Genomic DNA, 23173 nt, shown 5'->3' with positions numbered 1-23173 from the left:
AATCCACCCACGCAGTGGCCCCCGACCAAGGTTATCAGTGGAAATACTAGGAATTCTACGGCTCTGTCTTCGAAGAATTTTAAGAGGGGAAAATTCACAGCACGTTTGTTTACTACTTCATTTTACAGTTGAATCAGTAGCTGTTTTGTGAGAATCAATAAACCATTTTGCGCTTTTATCGATCAACTCAATTTTACATGAATTTGTAGTGTATCTTGTCAAAAACCTCTAATTAACTGAACGCTGGAAAGCTAAAAAAACATCATATTTTCATATTTCTAGGCCAAATAAGCAGAGACCACACATGAAATGTCAACACATGCACATGTGTTGCGATATCTAATTGACATAAAACCGAATGTTTATGGATCAAAGATCAATGACGAAAGACTTCCGTTCCACACAGAATTTCCAAGAACATCCACGATTAGATGAAAGATGCTGGTCAGAGATAATATTTACCATGAATCTAGTACTAGACTAAATCAAATTGAACTTATCTCTCAAAACTGCTGCCAGCATCCCAGCATTCCCTGGCCTACGGCAATTGTTGTTTTTCGAGCTGCCTCCGCTCAGCCAAACAATTGCGAATTGTAACCAGAATTGCGCATTGTGTCAATTTGACAAATAAGTGAAATATTTTCACAAAAGGCACAATACTAAGTACAATGAGTGTTGGAAGGGGGTGGAAATCGAGGGGGTTGATTGCGGGGGAATCACCACCCACATGCATTCATGGAAAAAACACAGAATACGACAAACACGACGCAGATAAGAGTGAAAACTAGCTAATAGGAACAACAACAATAACAGGAATAACAGCAATAGCAGCACTAACAGCCACTGCGAACAGTACAGCAGCGGGCACTTAAATGAAACCCCGCAAATAACAAATAGGCGCAAAAAAAAGAAAAAAAGTGGGGGAAACACAAAACAGAAAGACGAAACTGCAGAACAAAACAACAACGGCAAAATTAAAACGTAAGCGTGTCTTAATCGTTCGATTTGACATTCCCCCGCTCGCTTTTATGTACTGAAAACAAATATATATATCTCCTTCTATAGAAACTAACATTAACATAAGAGAATATGCAGAAGTATGATAAAGTAATATTAACTATAATCTTAACATCCGAAAACACTGAGCTTTGTTTTAGGTAGTAAAAGCATAGTGCTGTTGAACATGAAAAGAACAGTTAGCAGCACGAATTTCGAAATAGGTAATCAGTAAACGATTTTTTTCAGTTTGCTTCAAAATATTGAAACCCTTTGCCGCAGTGCCCACTTTCTCCAGCTCCATTCCACTTGTCTGGGGGTTTGTCCCACCCGTTTTTTTTCTGTATGTAAAGAAATTCGATGCCTGCGCTTTGTTGTTGGGTGTTTTCATTTAGCTGTTAATGCAGCTTTACTTTAATGGGTTTCTTTTGGCCCTTTCGCTCGTTACGTCTGTCCGCATTTATCGCACCTTCCACCAACAACTGACAACTGACCAAACGTCTTTTTTTGTTGTTTTTTTTTGACAAAGGTGTTGGGTGTTGCATATTTGAGGAGTGAAAAAGGTAGGGTTCAGTGAACCCCAACTGACGAAATCATTTCCATTTCGGGGAGCACTGAGTTTCCGCATCATCGTCCAGAAATGTGAAGCACGTGAAAAGTGAAAGAAATGCATTCCGTAAAAGTTCCCAGTTCGATGAAAAATGCAAATGATATTGAAGCCGGAGATATAAAAGCTTTTTGGAATAATAAATACTCTCTACTCTTGGAAAGCAGTAATATATTCCTATAGAATTAGCTTAGGAAAGAACACATTCCATGATTAATTGACTTTAGTGCTCGCACATTCAAATGCAGTAAAGTTTTAATTGCCAATGATTTATAAGCTCGCAACTATGTTTCCCACAACGCCGACGATTCCTTACAATTCTGGCTAACTGCTTGGAGATACTTCAGAAAACCACTCCTCCTGAAGATGGCAATCTGAATGGAGTTAGCAACTTTTACACAGCCCCACAGCAACTTGCCAGACATTACATTATCATGAGCCAGAAGTAGAACAATCTGTTTGCGCTTAGGAATTTCCATTGCAAATGCCTTGCGTGGGCTGCATTCTAATTGATTTAGTGCGTCTGCAACGCCAGCAATTACCACCAAACAGTTGCTGTTCTTGCTGCATAATGCTGTGGGCCACGAAGAAGTGCCACGCGAGGCACCTGGCCAAGCAGTAGAGTCCAGAGGGGTGCGGGTGGGTATGGTGGTGGGGGTGGGGGAAGCTTGAGGAGGGCCGCTGCAGTCACAACAACAGAGTGAATGAAGTGCGACTGTTGTCACCTGTCTCAATATGCACTCTCGTACCTGTCTCAAGTACTCCCGGAGACCTCGGTCTTGCCCTCTCCCTCTCCCTCTCTCTCTCTATCACTCCTCTTTCTCTGTCCCACCGAAGACCCTCACCTGCCGCAGCTCACACCTCTGCGCACACCCACCTACACGGGCACAAAGAATGTCAAATGTTAATTCAATTGGTGATGGCTAAATTCACATTTGGAATAAAATTATTCTCCGCGTGTGAAGATTAACAGAGAAACTCTTTTTCTTGGAAATAACTATAAAAAACGTATTCGATTCAAAGTTTTCAGTTTTAATTGTAATTCAAAAACAAATCTTTGCTTAAAATCAAAATAAATATTACTTGAAAAATATCAATGAGTGTTTGAAGCTAAATTCCAAACGCATTAAATAAATAAATAAAATCATTTATTCCCACTAGATTATAGATTCAAGTAATACTCTAAAATATGTTTCATTTGGAATTTGTCGCATTTTTCGGAGTGTGACATGACAATAAGACACGCACCTCCAGCGACGTCGCCTCCAGACTGCCAGGTGAGCTCAGGTGAGGGGGCGGGCATGGGTGAACTGAGACGGAGGACACCACGCGGAAATCTACGCAGCTTAGCAATGTGCTGCTTTCTGTTTTTTGTGTTTGTTTTCCTTTGGCTTTTTTCGCTATATTTAATGGCAGACAGATGAAGAGGAGACATTCGTAGACTTTTTTTCTTAACACCCGCCGCATTTGTGTCAAAAGTGTCTAGACCGGCTTCAGGTGGTTACTGAGTGAAAACTTGCCCCCGGGTTTTTATTTTGTCAGTAGGTGCTACCTGGATAGTGAGCAGTGGGTGGTGGGTGGTGGAGCTGCGGGTGTGCGCGTCGAGGCCACTCAACGGCAACGCATTTGCGACACGTTGAGCGTCTTGATGAGGCCATTTGTTGGAGTATCGGGGGAGCACCTGTCCCTCCAAGTCATCCCCCTCTCACCTCCACATCCAGCTGCCATTCCACCCATTCCGCCCACTTCCCAATCCGAGGTGTCAACGGAATCTGAACGTGTCGTCAGATCCGCCGCCGTTGAAGGTGCCAAATGTCTAATGAATTATTGAGCAGCGGAATGTCGTGACGTGGCCAACAAGTTACTCAAAAGGATGTCGGAATGTTTAAGGCGGCTTAAACATTGGTACATTTTGGGCAATTTATTTATATATAAACTAGGAATCTCCTATATATGCCATATATTCTTGGTAATTGCCTTGATAACCTCTATTATAAATTCCATCAAGGGAGAACTAACCTAGTACTTCTGAGTAATAACTACCTAATATATGTACATCAATTGACGATATAAATTACCCACATTCGTTGTATTAATCAATTCAAAATAAATATTTCCCAAATTGTTGCAATATTGGGTACAGTGACTATTAGGCCTTAGTAACCAATAATGAAAGAGCCATTGGCCTAACTTTCTTCCCCCTGCCACGAATAACAATTACCTTTAATGAGTCTCTGCCAAGTTCAGTATTGCCTTAAAAAGTAAACGAAATTAGCATTTCTCGGGCTCGACAGATTGTGGATTGAGTTAGTGGAAGTGCTAAATATTTCAGGGCTTTTCCTCTGGGCCAACTCAACACTCAACACTTTCCCACTCACGGAAGCCAGAAGACAAAGCAATTCTTCTCCCACCTCCGATTCTTCTAGGCTTTTCTCTAGCTGGCGGTGGTGTAGCCGCTTAACAAATGGCTTACTTTGTGTGCAAATAGTAATGGAGCAGAGGCAATTTTTCTAACGGTAATTTCTAACATTTACCTAGTTACCGTTAATAGACAAGTTGGCCAAGTTGGCGAGAGCCAAGACATGGAAAAATGTCTAGGAAGGGGCATCCGAACGGAGGGGCAGGGGGGAAAAAAAACTGCAGTCAATGGCGGCCATTTCACAGCTTTCTTTCTTTTCTGCGCTCGAGTGCGTCGTGTCTGGAAAATTCTCCAAGGGGCGGGAAGGGGCGAAATGTGGAAAATGCTTTGGTGCGTTTTATGTCGTGGCACATTTTCCCTGGCCAAGCTCAACGACTGGTTATCGGTTCCGTTTAGAATGGTTTCTGGTTCAAAAAACCTCAATTCAGGCCAGCCAACCACCGGCAAAATGCCACCTGCAACATGCAACATGTCTCACATGCTGCAGCACCAGTTAATTGCATAAGTCTCCCACCGAATACCTCAATAATTTCCTGACTAACTTACACGAAAATAAAACCCCCCAAAAAAATAAAACAAGACAAGACAAGATTTTAGTGTATGCAACAAATTGGCCACTAACAACCGAACAACCTGTTGTATTGGCCAGCTTCTTCGTTTAATTACAGACAAACACACACACAACACACTACGAGTATGTTAATGATTTGGTTTTTTGGTATTTCTGGTTATTGTTTGCATTTTTCACTGCTGTACTTTTTGCTTTATCTTCAGTTGCATAAGGCGGCGTAATAAAAACAATGCAACTACAATTTGTGGCAGCGTTGGCGGCTAATTACTGCTATTGCATAAAGTCAACTACATTTTTATTTTTTGCCGAGGTGCTTTGTGGCATGTGAGCAGGTTGATGACTCAGGTTTTGCGAATAGAGATTCTTCACGAAAATAGTTAAATAACAGAACACTTATTCGATTGTTATTAAAAAGTTAATCATTAGTTAAAGCACTTTGATATGTTCATAAACTTCTCGGACTTTAAAGCCACACCGAAATCACTGCTCGTGCCTTTCAGTTAGCAGATTGCATGGCTACTCACACACATTGCCTTGTGTCCATTAGTCAGGGTTGAAGGACCCCACTAATTAAAATGTTCCCCGAGTGCCAAGGATATCTGTTTGCATCTACAATGGTATATGCTATATGGTATCGGAAAATGCATGTTTAACACGCCCAGTGGCACGCCAAAATAATCCGAAAACCCAGTGCGATTGGCGGGGAAATCCAACAGACAGAGGGAAATACTGGTGCAGATAGACACACATGCAATGCGGTTTTTCAATTTTCCGATAACTAACTAGCACGGGGGCGTTGCGCTGGGGGCGTGGCCCGCTTAGTGTCGAAGGGGCATGTTAGGCCACACAAATGACTAAATGAACGCCCTTGGACTCACCACCACCCGAATTTGATGCGGGTGCAGGCGTCGCATTATGACCATGCTCGAAATGCAAATAATTCAGCCGCAACATGCGGGTCGAATAAATAGTTTTTGACCGTAATGATAATCAATTTGTTATGAAAACTAACGCGGGAAAATACAAAGCCAGCTAAATTCGGAAAATAATGCAGACGAGATACGCACTTTCAATCTAAATGCTGTTCTGTATATGAAGTAGAATTTGTAGTCACAGTTTAGATAACCAAAAGAAGGATTCGCTTTTAAAATGAGTTTGCTATTTTAAGCAGAATACTAATTATATTCCTATACTTGTTGAAGTCATAATACGAAACTGGAGACATATTAGACAACTGCATTTCCATGGAGGAATAACAATCATTCCAAAGGAAGGCGCATTTTTATGGCCCTATTGTCTGTGTGCTCCCATTTTTTGGCATTCCATACAAACTAAATGCAGCAGAAATTACACTTACAACAGTTGCAGGACACACACACACACATGCGCACACACTTCGGTAATGAAATAAATTATTAGAATTTATTGAAGTTTGGCGACAGAAGCGACTCGGCGACGAAGGCCATAAACTCTAAAATGTAATTTAATTGTTGTCGACAGTAAAAACTTATCTCATAAATGCAGCAATCATTGTGCCGCACACTGAGAGCGAAAGAGAGAGAGCTAGCGTGGTAGAAAGAGACGGCACTGGGTGCTCATTTGCATTTTCCGTAGTTCGGTGTGGACGACTGTGCTCGCTTTCTGATATGGCCCTGCTGGTTTTGGCCTTTTTGATAATTGCATTCCTTAACTGCAACAGTTTTTCCTTCTGTTTCTCCCTTCCCTTTACTAATTGGTAGAAATTTCCATTCCGCCTTCGTTGCACTATATATAAAATTTTGTAATTTTGCAATTGTAGTTTGTTGGAGTGAAAAATTAAAACTGCAAACAAAAAGGCCAAATTAAATGTGGGCAAGCTGTGAAGCATGTAATTAGCAGCATGGGGAAATTACGATTAATAAAAAAGGGAGTTTTCAAATTAAACATTTTTCCAGTAAGAAAAAACCAACCAAACGACCATAAAGACATTTCAAAAAACAAAAAGAACAGATACTGAGGAACGTGGAAATTTGTTATCAAAGATACGCAACACGATTGGTACCACAGCTCTATTAACTTTCAAATTGTTCAATTTATTTGCGTATTTACTGATAATGTTCCCAAACAATTTTCCCTGCACTTGGCTAAATAATCCCCTTAGTCGAGTAACCGGTTTCGGTTCTATTTCATCAGCAACTTAATCAATTTTCAATCTGCTTGCAAATCTCCAACGACAACAAATGCCTTGAGGTGCATCCATGTCTGGCTCTGTGTGATTTTAGGAGATTGTGGGAAATATCCCAAATTGCTAGTTGCATATGGCGAACGACAATCGCTGCATTGGGGGGACACAAAAAAAAAGAAGGCCAGCAGGGAGACCCCAAAAAATGTTCGAGAAATATTTATGGAGCACACAAAAATTGCTGCAGCAATTTTCCGATTGTTGAGCTACGAGGAAAGAGCACTGTGTAGCAAAAAAAAGGGGAAAAAAATAAATAAAATAAGTGCGGCAAAAATACCTAAACAAAAATTTAATCGAAACTCAGGGAGTGAAAGGCGGGCTAAAAGGGGCGGGGCACTTGTATTCGACGGCTGAGTTTATTAGTTTATAAAGTTCGGTTTTTGTTTGTGTGCACCAGTTTGCACCATGTGAGCAAATTGCTTTGGCCAAACACATATTAAAAAACAGCCCCATAAACACTGGCAACTATATATGTATATAAAATAACTAAACCAAAACTGGGAAAACTTCAAGCTTGGCATTTTCCGACAAGCAAAAACGAAATAAAGGCACAAATTGTTCATCCACTCGCTCTCTAATTGGAAACTTTGCTTGGCGTGAGGTTTTTCCCCCAATTATAACCAGATCTACTCTTTGTCAAGAGGGGATTTACCCCACCAACCCTTCACCACCTTCGCTTTACTTATTTTCCACATCAAACTTGGTCACAGGTTTTTTGTTTTTTACTGCTGAAAGTTAATAACTTTTGATTGTAATATCAAGTATTTCTTAATAAAGCGTTAAATATTGCTTTGGTTTTTTAGGTGTTTCAATTGTGGTAAATTGAAAGCTACTGGGACCTTTAATTGGTTCTTGTAAAGTCGTGAAAATTGAGTTATAATTCACTGCAGTTGACATACTAAAAAGTTGATGGAAACTTTCATACAAAAAATAATTGGAAATGTGTGTCAAGCAAATAAAATCAAGAGGCTTTTTTACTTTTTGGCTTGCAAAATTGGAAAATGTAATAATAACAGGCAACCTGAAGTGAAACTTATAAAAGTGTAGCTAAGCGAGTTTGTGTGAAATTTAGAAAATATGTTTTCCATAAACTATAGTAAGCCGAATTTAATAATATTTAGTGGCTTCTATAATCTCTGCGCGAAAACAACTGTCGACATGTTCGAGTGACACATAATTGCACTATGATTAGCTACGATTATTGTTAATCTTTATTCGAGTGTTTCTTTATATTCATAGCCATTGTAAAATCTCGGCACGCAATGCCTATAAAAGGAACATTTACGAGTGCGTGATATTTGTATTAATGCAGGCTTTTCGGGAAGTATGCCTCCACAAGTGGAGGCCCAACTGGCTGTCATGTGAGGCGACCGCAAAATTGGCCAGACAAAAGACGAATCAGCGGAATGGAAAGATTTCCATGACAAATGTCAAAAATCCGCTGAACGAATATGCATATAAAAGATTCTTTTTCGCAGAGCTTCTTTCCTCCATTTTATTATAATTTGTCATATTTTGTCATTTAGCATTATAGTTTCGAGAAGGGCACCCATATCTCACTTGGATTTTCGGGTGGGGTTCGTATTGGGGGGTAAGTTTGCTCGAATGCCGGCGCCTATAAGCTCACACACATGTGCCATGGTGTGTGTTAGCTGCTTGACAACAGCGGAAAAGAGCGGAAATGCTGCTGCTGCCTAACCGAACCACCCCGAACAAATAGAAAAAAAAAAGAAAAAGGAGAGCAGAATCTAACTAAATGGGGAATGGGATTCCCCCAAACAATGAGTTTGGGCCAAGTCCATGCCAAAACGGACATGCCAGCGGCAACAACAATAATGCTGAGCACAATTTCGATGGCCGATGCCAAGAAAAAAGGCTAACACACATACACAGAGAAAAACAAACACTGCTCCAGTGAGCGGCACCAAACGGAAGAGACTTGACAACATACGCAACATGGGCGAAAAATGAGTGGCGACGACGCTGGAGACGGCGCACATGGCGTATGAGTGACGAAGCTCCGGCTTCAGACTCCGCCGGAGAAGGGAGAGGCACACAAAAAAAAAAAAAATGGGAAAATGGGAATGAAAAAAATAAAACCGACAACTAAGGCACACGCCCCGCACAGATTTGATAGTTTTTATCGATTTAAGTGGATTTTGGCCGCACACAAAACGAACTTGCAGTGAGGCGAAAGAGATAGCTTCTGTACGGCCGAGAGGGACGGCAAGAAAGTGGAGCCCCCCCTCCTTCCCCCTCACAGAAAGTGGGGAGGGGAAGCGGCAGGGACATCGCAGATATATAGACAGACAGCCTTGGTTTTTGGCAAACGACGCGGCCCCAAACAAATAAACATAAAACAAGCAGAAATGTGCGATCTATCAAAGTGGCTAGGACGAATTAGGTGTTACCCTCACTTTTGCATAAAACAAAATTGTAAAGATATTTTCACGCTAATATGTTATATACAAAGTGCACAATTAACAATTAATTATTATCTTTGACTAAGTTTTATGATATTCATATAGTTAACAGAAAGGTTTAGGCCAATGTGGTAAAGAAATGAAGCACCAAATATAAACATTTCCCTATGTAACAACCATTTCTGAAGTTAAGTTAACCAAATTGATCAACAGAGCATCATTGATTCATAAGGGCATGTTCAACCAAAATTCTAGTTCGCCGATGTGCGACTTGGCTGCCGGCGAAGATAAGCGTTCCTCCGCACACAAAGTCGAGGGAAAAGAGTGGAGATGCTTTGACATGCGAAATCAAGGACCAAAGTTTTGCGTATAAAGCATAAAGCGGCGACCATGAATTGTTTAACTTTTTGCCCGGCTCTAGCATTTTTCTTTATTATTTATTTTTTGTAGTAGTTCAAGCAGGAAGTCTATGCGTGTGCCGCCACGCCCACCCTGCTCTATCGCCCCCGTTCGTATTATACATTTTTTTTATCAACACTTTTGCCTGGGGGTCCGAGCAAATGCGTAAAAATTATGCCACAGCTTGAACGACTCGACACGAGCAAAGGAAAAACGCACAGAAAATATATATATATATATGTATATGTATATAAAAGAAAAAAGGAAAAGGGGGGAAAAAATGTGAAAAGCAAATGCCCCGGATACGGATGTTGGGGAAACCAAAGCCGGACAACCAATTTACTTTTATTTTATAGATGCCTGCTTAAGGTTTCTGCATGGTTTTTCTCCGAATCTCGTTTGTTTCTTTTTCTTCATTTTTTTTTCGTTTGAAAGGCGTTAAATATTGCGCATAATTTATGCCTACCAGCAGAGCCAAAAATAATAAAATGGATATAAAAAATGTATTTATTTTGCGCATACTTACGCATAGGCCAACTGCAAACTATTGCACAACAAAACTAGCGATTTCGCATGGAAAAAGTGCCCGGCTAAATGCGCATAAATATTAAATGAGCTGGGGGGAGAGTGTATCAATTATTCTGGCCCCCCATCTGGGTGCCATGGATAACCATGGGACTGGGACTGGATCTGGTTGGAAGATGATGATTTAGTTTTCAGCACTCCATTGCAATAAATTCCGTTTGCCAGGCCATTTCCAACTGGTTTTGTCAGGGCGACTCTTGTCTGTCTACTCTTGGTGCTCCCTATATACATACATACTACATGTATACATTCTATCGTTTATGGAGAAATGTAGCAACGCATATACATGTGTACATAGATATCTACGAAGAGGATCCCTCCTAACTGCTTGGCACTCAACATTATAAATTGCCGCATGAGGGGCCCGGGATTCAGTAACTGGGCAAAGTCATTGCAGCCAAACAAAAACTTATTATTTATATACACATATTTGTGTGTTTGCTGCTGCGCTCACAAAGCACTGATGGGATTGCAGAAGGGTCGCCACTCTAATAAATAATTATCGTATTGTTTAAGTCTCGAATGGAATCCCATAAATCATGACTTGGCCACTAGACGTCGCGAGATATTTGACTCTGAATTATTATCATCACAGTCACATCAGACTGATAAGCACCATGGCGACTGTGCGGGCAGGAGGGGAAGACTTTGGGCTGTTAGATGTTGGATGTTGGATGTTAGAGTGTGCGTGAAGAGTGGTCACAGTAAGTGGGAAGTTGTGGGTGAAACTTTCTGGGTGGTTGGAAGGTTGGAAACCTCAAGGAACTCGGTCCCCGGGGTTGCTATGATGCTGCGACTTGGTACCATAGCTGTTTTGAATAGGTTCTCTAACATAAATCAAATTCGATGTTTGTAAATGAATATTCATCAAAGCCCACTTCTTTCTACTTACTATCTAGATATTAAAGTCAAGCTGAGATACGCACGCTGTAAGCCACATTCCAGCTGTTAATTTGGTACAATTTATTTAAAATTTATGCAGCGAACTTAGGCTGTTCCGCTACTGAAATCTCGTATGAATATCTAATCGGTTTCTTCCTGAAACCCGGCTCCACCACCAGCCAATTTGATAGGCCCACCCAGGGGCCAATAAAGTGAGAGGCACTTGTTACCAATCCGACTCTCGGCTTTAGCGGAAAATTGCGGTCTTCCCACAAAACGTTTGCCTTTTGGCTCACGGCCTTCAGCTCTTAGGCACACATATATAAAGGAGTTTAAGGGGGAGGGACACGTTATGGCCCCCAAAGTACAGTAAAAGCAACCCAGCGACCTGAAAGCCAGCTTCAAACACAAAAATATTCGAAAAAGTGGTGGAAAAGGGAGATTTTCAGCTAACTCCACTCCAGAGGAGTAAAGAAAGCTTCGATTAGTAGCTCGGTTTAAAGAAAACCCTTTTCAGCGGCCAGGCACTGGACGCATCATCGTTATTATTATCGGTGCTTTGGACCCAAATGAAATGCGGAAAAGCGCAGCCCACTTCACCACAACTGTGCTGCAGTGTTGCGGCTTTCAATCAATGCTAGTGAGCATTTCCCTTTTTCCCCACAAACTAGATGAGTTTGGGTAGTTCCAGTCAAACAAATACACTTTTAAAACGAAAATTTAATAGGCGGTCAGGCGTGGTATCTCTATACAATCGGTGCTTAAGCTTAGTAACAAAAATATACCATATAGCTCGTATTGATTTTAGATAATTCAGGTAAATATTGGGAATAACATCAATCCAATAGATAAATAGATTACGAGAACGCTGCTATCATAACAAATAACCTAATGACTTTCTTCGCTTCACTCTGTTCTTCAGTGTCTCCACGTCCTTAGTTTCCTCTCTGGAATGCAATACTTTGGGCTGGATTTTACAGCTTCTACCGAGGGGTTTGTTAGGTTTCGTTTTGGCATTTCCAATATGGTATTTACTTTGAGAACCCATCGCAGGTCGTTTACTATGTGTGGGCAGTTCTGTAACATCAATTGAATGCAATCGCTTTTTTCTGAAACCTCGTTCCCCTGACTTTCCCGATCTTTGACAAAATACACTTTTTGTAGCACTTTTATCTTGACTATCGAGCTTACTGAACTGCTTTGGTATCTGATCTCCACCTTCAGGAAGAACATACCTTTCAGGTAGTTTACTTTTGCAATTGGTTTTTCTTTTCGGATCTTTTGCCGGCGTTTCTCTTTCAAAGCTGTAAGGCATGGCAACACGGAATCGTACCCTTTTATCAGTTTTGTTCATCTCCAATTGTTTCTTTAAACTTGCTATATCTTCCTGGGATATTCCATTTAACTGAGTGTGCACAGGCTTTCGTATTATACTTTTTGCCGGCTTTATTAGCATCACAGACTCTCCAGCAGTTTTCCTACTCATTCTTTGGTTTCTAGCCCTTTCTCTTCTGTAATCCTCGGGATCAGGATATTTTGGTTGATTTTTAGTTTGGTTGGTTAATATTTCATTCTTCGCCAAACGCAGAGTCTTATCTACAGACTTACTCTTATTGATGTCTTGAGGCTTGACCAGTTGGAGGTGATTTTTTAAAGTCGGTTTTCCTTGGCTACTATTGGGTTGCTTTACTCGATGTTGAGGTGAAATTTGGGTTCTATGATTGTTAGTAGCCCTTTTTGAAACCCCAGGTTTTTCGATTTCCAATTTCTTTTGGTATTGTCTTGGTGATCTCAGGGAGTTGTTGCTTTTCTTCGTTATAATGCGGTCACTCTGTTTTCTTGGTTGATAATACCCACTCTCTTCGGCAGGGAATATTGGAATGTCCTTTATTATTTGTTGAAATGTTCTCATCTTATTTCTCTCCAGCATCTCCCTCCAGTAATCGAAAGTTCCCTTGGTTCTCTTTGCTTCATTAATTTTTTTTATAAAGAGCTCCTCCCACTCAATTTTTCTTAGTTGCTTAACTGGAATTTGTCCCAGATAATTGGACATATTATTCATAGGATGATTTTGAGGATCCAGTATTTTCTTCTCCCAGCTTATCGATTGCAACCTATTTCCCGGGGTAAGTCTATTTTCAGATGGGTAATAGTCCAAGGGCAGTAAGCGGTTTTCTTTGAAAGGGCTTTCCTTTCTGCTGATATTTTCATATCTACTTTTAAAGCTGTGGTACTCTTCATCCAAAGGCTGACGTCTGTAACGAGGGATTTCCAAAGGAAGACCTCCACTTGGCAGGCGTATCATTCTCTGAGGATCTCTGTGCAGCCAACTCCATGGCATTCCATTGAAGTAGGGTTCGGGCATCATAAAACCTCCGGAGAATCTATTTTGGTTTTCAGTGCACTGTCGTACCCGTGGCTTTGGCGGCCTTCCATCAGAAAATAGTTGTCTTGTATGTTGGTTTTGTACGACTGCAGCATATAGGTTCGAGATGTGATTGATGTGAATAAATTGGGCTGCTTTCGGTGAAATGGGTGCCATTGGGGTTCGCTGATTGTAATCGCAAGCTAACATGGGACTTTCCAGTTCCTCCGCGCAGACCAACGATCTCAAAGCCCCAGACCTATTTGCATAGGGGTTTGTAAGTCCCTGTGCGGATCTTTGGATTTTGGGATCCCCGGCCTGGCAAGGACATCGATGGGGTGCATAGCCATATGGAATGGACTCATCCGAGGGATAACTGTCTAGATCGCCACGTCTTTCGTATCCCAATCGCTTAAGTCCCGCCCACACTTCACTTCTCGTCGATGGTCCTTCTTGGGTGATCCCCTGTCCCGAGAATGGCGTCATCGCATTTTTGCCACAATAACCGGGACTGTGAACGTTCCGCAAATCATCTGCCTGGCTTCTGCAACCACACCGCTTGGGTAGATTGAGAAAGTACTGGATCATGGTTATAAGGATGAGCAGCGTCCTGGTGGGAATGGAACCCCTCAAGTTACCACATTCGTCGAATATCCCGTAGTACAGCTCACAGATGTCGGGTATAACAAACGGTACCTTCAGCGTATTCCAACCCATCATCAAAGGATATAGGATTCTCGCGAAGACCTGCAGTGTCAACTGGTGGAGGAATTGGCAGACCGTACTGGACGACTTGTTCACCATCTTGGCCAGAACCTGGATCATACCACCGTTTCTCTGACCCCACCGCCTCTCGCCCGAAACACAACAGCTGACTGCCTTCCGTCCCTCCAAAAATGGCCGACAACTTTGGACCCGCTGCAGACGTGGAAACTGAGGAAGACAGGCCATGGGATCCGTGCGATCGCTATGCGATCTACAGCAGCAATTATTCATTTTGGCCTGACCGTCTTGGTGTTCCGAAAACAAGGTATTTAAGAAAGAACAAATTTTGTGTTTGCCAGTTCCAAACTAAAATTTAGAATGATTCTCTACTGTAATTTTCGAAGCATGCTGGGATAATGGGAAACTTAGTGGCAGAAAAAAAAACGTTTTACATTATGCCCATTTAGTTTAATATGATTTGAAATACATTTGGAATAACCTGACAAGGGATCTTAAGACTCTCGTCTCTGCAAGCTTTACACATCACTCCTTGCCGAATAAATTGAAGTCGTTTCTTCGACCTGCTCTATAGGTTGCTTGATGGATGTGTTTATATATCGCTTTATCCTTGCACTTGAGAGTTTGTAATCGGGACTTAGCCGGGAATGCCTTGAATGTCGCCGCTGCCCGGTCCTGTTCTTCTTTTGATTAAAAGGTTCGTGGAAAAGCAATGAGTCTGGGCCGGTAAAGTATTTTCTGGGAGATTTCGAGGCTTTTGGAACCTTTGGGTAGTTCTCCCTGACATTACCTATAATTCCCCAATTAATAGAGTCATCTGACGGCGTCTGAACAATGGCATTGTAAAGCCTGGAAATCTCCCGTGCGGTCTTCATTTCACGTTTATTATCTGCACGTGTCGATCCTTTCCACTCGAGATCGACCTTTTTTAAGGCCTTGCTTAAATCTTTGTCACTTATATTCATTCCCTTTCTTGCGATTAAGTCTCTTATAAGAATTCGAGTGCGTGCTGTTCTTAAATCTCCCACAGGACCTATATAGCTGTCCCTAAAACGATGTCGACCCATGGTTTTCATTAGATATTCCGCATAATCATAAGACTTGGCATAAGCTAGGGCTAGTTCATCATTAAGAAAAACAGAGTGCCGACCAAAGGCCTTACTTTTCCTATACATTTTGTCCTTTTGAGGTTCTGATTCTAATTCAAATCCTAGTTCTGGACTCTCCACCGGTTGCGGTTCTCGGTGGGAGGTCGTTTTTTCCTTGCTTTTCGATTTCTTTGGACTGCCAAGGATCTGATAGATCCAATCCGATGATCCCTTACCTTGTAAATCGCTGAATTCGATGTCTTCACTTAAAACTTTCTCACTTTCGATACTTGAAGGATGTTTCCCCTGCTGTTCGTAAGGATACGCAATAGGCGAGTTCTTTCGACCATAAGGCGAATCACCATTCAAGTAATCCTGCAGTAGAGAAAGTAAACTATCCAGGCTCCTTGTATGGATGGGATTTCGTAAGTTGCCACGATTATCGAATATGTCCATGTACCGATCACAGACATAAGGATAACATAGGGGCACATTGCAGCCATCCCATCTATAACTCTTGGGTTTCAGCAGATCATTATAGTTCCGTAGGCTAAGATTAAAAAGAAAGCCATCGATTTCCTCGGGGTTGTAGCCCACCAGCTTTGCCAACTGCTTGATTTCCACTTGGTTTCTCCGACTCCAAAGGCAATGCTCCTGGGAAAGACATGCGCACCTAGGCGATTGTTTCTGGCCGATCAAACCAATCTTGGTTGTCCAAGGAAAGTTTGCTGTAAAGCGGCAACACATTTTCCGCATGCTCGTCCTGTGGCAGATACTTCAAATTTTGACTATAATTTTGGTTCTCGAGAGGATTCGAAAATGTAATCGAAAGCCTAGACCACAGGGGCATTGTGGTTCAGTAAATTTTGTATTGATCGTAACTTTTTCGAAGGAAATACTGGCAAATAAATGAAAGCCAGCCGAAAATCAAATATCCGTTGTATTTATTATAATATTTATAATTTTGCATATTATTTAGTGTAATGATTAAAAAACTATTCTGATCTAATTATATTCCCTGTTATGTTATAAGTATATTAAAATTGATCCAACTGCAGAAAGCCTATCCCAAGATTTTATTAGGTGAACCCTCCTCAATCGTAATTGCAAGACAATAACATGTTCTAAACCTAGAAAATATCAGTCGCAATCGACACTCTTGCCAAAATCTGTTTATAGACCATTGAGAAGCTCACCTTGTCAAACGAACTGGCAGGTGTAAATAACCCTCAGTTTGTCAATACTTCAATGCCGTTCGCTGGGGCATTGCGCCGACTGACACGAAAATTAAATAATGGTCTTCACTTTTTCTTCTTTCGGCCACGAAACGTGTTCGCGGCGTACAAAAGTAAATTTGATTATGTTAATTTCTGTTCCTTCTTTTCCTTTTCCCACATACATTTATATATATTTTTGGTACCACTTTTTTTGATGTGGCGAACACACCCAAAACCGAAAAGGAAATTAGGCCCAGAATGCCGATGGACAAGTGTGTGTGGGCCAAACAGATAAAAGAGATGAAGACGTGGAAGCGAAATGAGTTTAAAGTCAATAACCGCAATAAAGCGACGGTGAGATTTTCGGGCCTAAACAAACACGCAACTTTGGCCGCGTAAAAAAGTTCACCGACCTCCGACACAGTTGGACAGTTTTTTGGCCGAAACTGGGCGGAAATGATCAATACTATAGTTGGGAACTGCACTTGTGCATTGAAAAATCTTTGCAACATTTTTGCCAAGCGAACTCACCAAGCAAATTCACACGTATAATGGCTGGACTCAAACAGACCGTAAAATGTATAATTATTAAATTGCATGTTCTTTCTTGATATTATCGTGGGCATAAACAATAAATTTGTATGTCAAAAATCTAAATGCAGATAAAAGTTTGCACGTAAGCCTCAACAACAATAATAACTACATCATCAACAATCTACAATCAACGCTCGGCCATTGGGGAATGTTTGGGCAATTGAGTTAAATTTATTTGATGGGGATTTTGTTTGTCTAGTAAGCCTCTTATGTGAAAAGCACTCAGATACCGAGGGTTCACTATAAAAATGTCCATACCTTTTTTCTATTTGCTTCTTCTGCCAATAACAAAGATCTCCTTGACAAACAAGTGAAAATTCGGTGACCCATATAAATGTAAGCCTGACTACCACTTACTATACTGAATAAACTAACCGCATTAACACAATGGAAATAAAATTAACAAAATATTTATAAAAACAAGTCAGACGATGGATATTCTTGAAAGAATCCCACTTTTAATGTTGCTATTAGATTATATGAAAACTCCGTAGGCAGCAAAGATATAACGTTTTTGGATTTACAAAGTATTCGTAGACTCTTAAAAGAATTTCGTTTTACTATCATACTTACAAAAGTGAAAATTCAGCTTCAAGTGTTTCAAAAGTAATCCGGCTCAGCAAAATTCATTTAAAGCTGATTTAATTTTTGTATTAATTACTGGTAATTCTATAAATTTTATTTTATAACAATTAGCTATTTGAAGTTTATAAAGTGTTAGGTTTTTATTTTTGATTTAGCGCAAAAGTAGTTAGCAAAAATCGGTTAACCTTTTTAAGGCTTTTTTTTTTTTATAATATTATTGTTTAAATTGCACAAAATTGGTATTGTTATTTTAAATGCTTATTAAGTTTATTCTTATTTGTTATGTGTATTAAATTGTTTTGCTGATTATACAGTTAATTCGATTTGCATTTATTGGTTTGTTTTGCGTTGCTTGGGCAAATCTATTTATGAACACAGCTTCTGTAAATATTCTCGTCGATTTTAGCTGGACTATTTGTATTGCACTTAGATTGTTAGTTTGAATGGAATGCTTCAATGTTCGATTTTTGTATTACACTTAGCCCACAGACTGAAAAGTAGAATGATGCATTAGATACATACATATGTGATTTGCTTTTTTGGACCCAGATTGAGGTTACAGGCATTCGGTTTTTTAGCATTCGATAGCAGCAAGTAAATAATTCATAATTGTTTATTATACCCCTTCGAAAGAGTGCTGTTTGTTTGCGGCTGCTTCTTTGTATCCACAAGTACCCAAATCTGTTTCTCGCTCGCCATATTTATCTATCGATAGAAAGCTTTCGACTCTATAAATTTTAGAAACTTATGGTGCCGCCCCCCATCCATGCCAAAGTTTGCCATGAGTAAACGATATATACACACATATATACTCAGATTCTGGATAAATTTTCCATGTTAATTAGCTGGCATTCGAGGAGTGGAAACCTCTGAGCCTCTGCACTCTATTTTACTTGGGACTGGTTTATGTTTAATTAAAGTTTTGCGACCTTGGAGTTTCTGGGTTCTGCAAAGTTTTCCAGCCAAATTGATGGGCAGCTTAGTTAAATTACCTCAGATAAATATTTTCTTGCAGTCAACTGAGATTAGGTGAGGTCAGTTTCGGTTCACAGTTCTTGTACTCAATCTTTGATAAGCCAATTAAAGTTCAAGTTTCTTTGAGATTGTTGGACTTTATCGGCATTTGGTTGTTACTTAGTAGCTTAGCAGCTTTACTTGCGTTGGGGCTTAGAAATATATACATACAAGCTATTCTTGATAGAAATGCAAATGTGATACTGCAGAAAGAAATCACAAGTACAAACATGAAAATGAAAATTATTGAGCAATTTAGATTTTTCTGAGAACTGTTATCTTAGTTAAAATGCAATGGAATTGTTCGTAGTCTAAGTAACTTAGAACCGTAATTTACATACATATATATGGCAAAATATCAGTTAACTCACTAAGCTACTAAGTATTCGTATTAGCATTTTTAAACGGACTATAAAAAATTTGAAATTATTTTAATTGACGAGGGAAATAATTAACTGAAAATAAACATTGATAGACAATGTTGTGGGTATTAATTATATGAAAAACATTTTTACGATGACTCCAACGCAAGGGGCAGAATACGAATATGTTTAGTTTTTGCTGATCTTTATGTAACCTCAACGTGGGCCAAAGGATACAAAAGTTGGCTATAAATTCAATAAGCGAATGGCAATTTTTTCACTTTTCTTAGAAATGTTTTTCTATATGGCTCAGTTTTCTTATTCACACACACAGACGAGCACGTTGTTCTGGGCTGTTTATGTTTTTTTCTGATTTTCTTTTTTCCTTCTTCATTCTCTTTTGCACACTCGTTCACCCACACTTAGAGTCCCACACAATGCACAGTGAAATTCCGCTACACCGGAAATTACAATTGAAAAAAGTGGATGGGTATTGTTGCTTGTCTATTTTCTTTCTTTTCATTCGTTTTATTTAGAATTAACTAAAACGTCACATGAAATTGTTATTATTATTTATGATTATAGCGATTATGGCTTTCTGGTTATAATGAAACAGGATGTTGAACGAAATAACAATGAAACTGTGTTTTTTAAGTGGAATTTTTGTAAATTTGTTGATCGTTTTTTATAATTAATTGTTTGGGTTTCTTTCCAGCATTCGGCTTGGTATTCACTGTTTAGTTTTAATAATTCAATATAATTTTTTTTTTTTTAATAGGTTTATTATATAAATTAGGTATTGAATATGTTTGAAAACCGATTTAAGCGAATTTTTCGCTTCACTTTTTCCACACTCACTTTTAATTGTTTAAACTTGTAGAACAACAATTGTTTATTGCAGAACGAGGATGAAAACACACGACGCGCTGCCCTTCCTCGATCCCCTCTTCGCCGCTTTTCCTCTTCAGTTTTCCGCTTTTCAGCTGCACTGCCAAACCAAACCGTACAGTTTGAGAGTTTATATCGGACTGCCAGCAGCCGCCGATACGAATCGGCAAGCGACTCGTGATTCGAAGCCCGAAGTCCGTTCTCATTGGAACCCGAAAAGTATCTCAAAACTGGAAGGCGGTACTGGAAGATACTTTTGCGCTCAGGGGCCCCGCATATGTCATTTGTTGTTGGGCGAGTAAAGAAAAAAATAAAACGAAAAACAAAAAACACGTAGACCCGCAGCACAGCTGAGCGGAATATATTTACTACTCACACTGGTGGGTAAGAGCGATTTATCTGAGAGATACAAATGCGAACGAACGACCGTCACCGCAACGTAGTAACTACACAGATACGACTCGAACACTCACACACTCGCACCAAAAACCGGCATTCCTCTCAGTGCACTTTTTGAATTCAAAGAGAGTTTACAAAAGATGAAAGAGTTCAAGAGGCACGCTCTTAAACAATATCATAAAAGCTATTTGTGTTGGCAAAATTTGTGTGATTTCCCGGTTTTGCATATTTTTCTGAGTTTCAGCAATTTTCAAATTGATTTTGTGAACTAGTTTTCGCTGTGCAATTATTTTTAATTGCATTATGTTCCTCAAAATTATAAAAGTATTTCAACAGTTGCCGTTTGTATTTGCCTATTTTGACAAAATATCACGATTCACAAAAATATACTGAGAAATTTGCATTTCTGGTGAATTACTAATGGAATTGGGATCTTGAAATAGAAAACTTCTGAAGAACAAATTGATTTTAAATTCCGATAATATTGTTATTTACGTTTTTGTTGAAAAATTATAAAGTATTTATTAAAAAATTAATAAATAAATATTCAGAAAATATATCTGTTTTATACTGAGAAAATTAAAAATATGTATACAAATAAATGTATGTATGTATATAAATAAAGTAAACAGCAAACTTATAACGTAAATCTGAGTTCCCATTTCAAAATTCAGCCGCAGCATAAATGCTTATTGATAACCCCCAAAGAGACCCAAGACGAAAGCCCAAAAACGAGTGATAACAATTTGAACTTTGACAAAGCGAATGCCAAAAATGAAAAGTAATTGGAGACTTTGAGCACAAGCATTTATGTTAAGGCAATAACTCAGAACGGCAAGTCAGAGTCGTATCAGTTTTCCACACAGAAATAAATTGAAAACTTTTGAGAAATACCCCAAAGTAATAGCTGAAAATAATAATAATGTGTGGCCTTTGAAATGCGAAACGTTTTATGGTTGAAGGTATTGGTTTTTTTTTTGTGTTTTTTTTTTTATTTTAAGAGCGAGTAAAACCCAAAAGCCATAAGCTAAAATGCAAACTAAGTAAGAATTGTGTTAGGTCGCATCATCATGAATGCGATGATGATAATGACGATGCTACACTACACTCCAATAAAATTTACGACAATGCGAATGACTACGGCGACGACTCAGTCCCAGCCAGAGAATACTGAGGTTGGAGGAAACTGGGTATATTGTAAGCCCTGCAGTCAACTAACCAAAACTAGCAAAGACCAAAGGCCCGAAAAGTATCTGTATATATAGCCCCGAAAAGCCACCTCTCCATATATACATCGTACAAACATACGTATGTATGTATATACGTACGTACGTACGTATCTCAGCTCTTTTGTCTGGCTTTTGGTGTGGGAAAGAATGCAGTGAAGGGAATTTCCAAGTCAAGACTTGGCAAGCCATGGCCGTAATGTGTAATGTATCTCTTGGATACATTTTTAAATTGTATGCCATACGCTGCTGGGGCTGTTTTGGAACGTTGACAATGCAACTGTATCTGTATCTTTGCCTCTGTGTATCTGTATCTGTGTCCCAGCCAAAAGGCCAACAGCATTTGCATTGGCCATTGCCAATTAATCAAAAAACGAAGAAAAAAACAGCAGAAAAGCGCTTTAAAACCCCCCAAAAAAAGACCTGCAATTGATTTCAATATTTCAGCAGCATTGTATCTTTCACACAAAAAGCGCCGTATATCGTTGCGTAAAGCAATATATGCAGTCATATAGTATTGCCGTTTTTTCGAAAACCCCTCCCGCTGTCAATTGCTTTCGAAGTGCCAGTTCAAAAGGGGCCCGAATGTATTTCAGTGCTATAGTTAACTTCAAAGTAATAGTATCTATGTTATTAATACTTAATAATTGTACAGATACAAATTATTAAAATGTACAAAATAAAAGGGCACAAATTTTGCTTTTATGTATTATAGTTTTGATAAAATTATTTATTTATCTTAAAGTTATTCCTCCCATTTGTACATTTTCAAAATCCCTATTAGAATAAATATTTAATTATTATTATTATTATTTTTATATAACTCTCATCGGTTTTATTTAAATCTTTTCGTCCGTATGTTTACCTTTCCCTTGTTGCATGCCTCTTGTTGCACTTTCGTGCACCGTTTTCAATTCAATTCGATTCGTTTCCCTTTTCTCGATTTCTCTCCGCACTTCCACTTCTCTTTGACTCTTTGTGGGCTAGGTCAGTTCAAAGTTCACGTGTTTCGCCGCTATTGATTGAATCAACATCGAATTTGGGCATTTCTGGTCCAGAGCCAAAGCAACCTGTTCCGTGCCAACTAATAGTCGGAAATTGGAGGAGTTGTGTTGGTGGCTCGACTCCATTGTTTACGTCTTTGGAGTAAGGTGCATTCTGTAGACCATTAATTTGGATAGCATTTACCTCAGATGCAACTATGTAATTGAGATTCAGTCCATGTATGTCTCAGTTTTATAAATATAAATGATTAAATTCTAAATGTCAACCGTGTACCAAATTTAAAACTATTTTCTGAACTATTCCTCGTGTGTTATTTTACCCGAATTTTTTACCTGGAAAATGGCAAACATGGGCCAATTCCTTTATTTACATGCTATGATGTGCATGCTAAGGAGAACACTCCATAAAAATATTTGAAAAAGCCAGCTAACCCATAGAACATCATCACTTCAAAAATCAGGTCACTCAGACAACAGATGGCGCTGCAAGCGAAATATTTTTGCAGCAGGCATACGCATAATTTCAAGTGCTAGCATCAAATGTTATTTTTAACCAGAGCAATTTCGCTTCGGGATAGGGGCAAGTTTGTTTTCGGGGGGAGGAG

The 23173-nt window shown here is 39.5% G+C and overlaps 3 protein-coding genes across 3 annotated transcripts in view; all 3 read right to left on the bottom strand.

Annotated features, from left to right (window-relative positions):
• LOC122625634 (fibronectin type-III domain-containing protein 3A-like) overlaps positions 1 to 23173 on the bottom strand; it is a 117797-nt gene that overhangs the window by 40689 nt on the left and 53935 nt on the right.
• LOC122625635 lies at positions 11809 to 14577 on the bottom strand. Its single transcript, XM_043805733.1, has one exon. It carries the CDS (start codon positions 14462 to 14464, stop codon positions 11978 to 11980), a length of 2487 nt encoding a protein of 828 aa, XP_043661668.1. The 5' UTR covers positions 14465 to 14577; the 3' UTR covers positions 11809 to 11977.
• LOC122625636 lies at positions 14620 to 16182 on the bottom strand. The gene has a single exon (XM_043805734.1). It carries the CDS (start codon positions 16033 to 16035, stop codon positions 14710 to 14712), a length of 1326 nt encoding a protein of 441 aa, XP_043661669.1. The 5' UTR covers positions 16036 to 16182; the 3' UTR covers positions 14620 to 14709.

Source organism: Drosophila teissieri, unplaced genomic scaffold (assembly GCF_016746235.2).
Source record: "Drosophila teissieri strain GT53w unplaced genomic scaffold, Prin_Dtei_1.1 Segkk31_quiver_pilon_scaf, whole genome shotgun sequence".
Classification (NCBI taxonomy): Eukaryota; Metazoa; Arthropoda; class Insecta; order Diptera; family Drosophilidae; genus Drosophila; species Drosophila teissieri.
The sequence above is the reverse complement of the archived record's forward strand: the minus strand, read 5'-3'. Positions and strand labels throughout refer to the sequence as shown.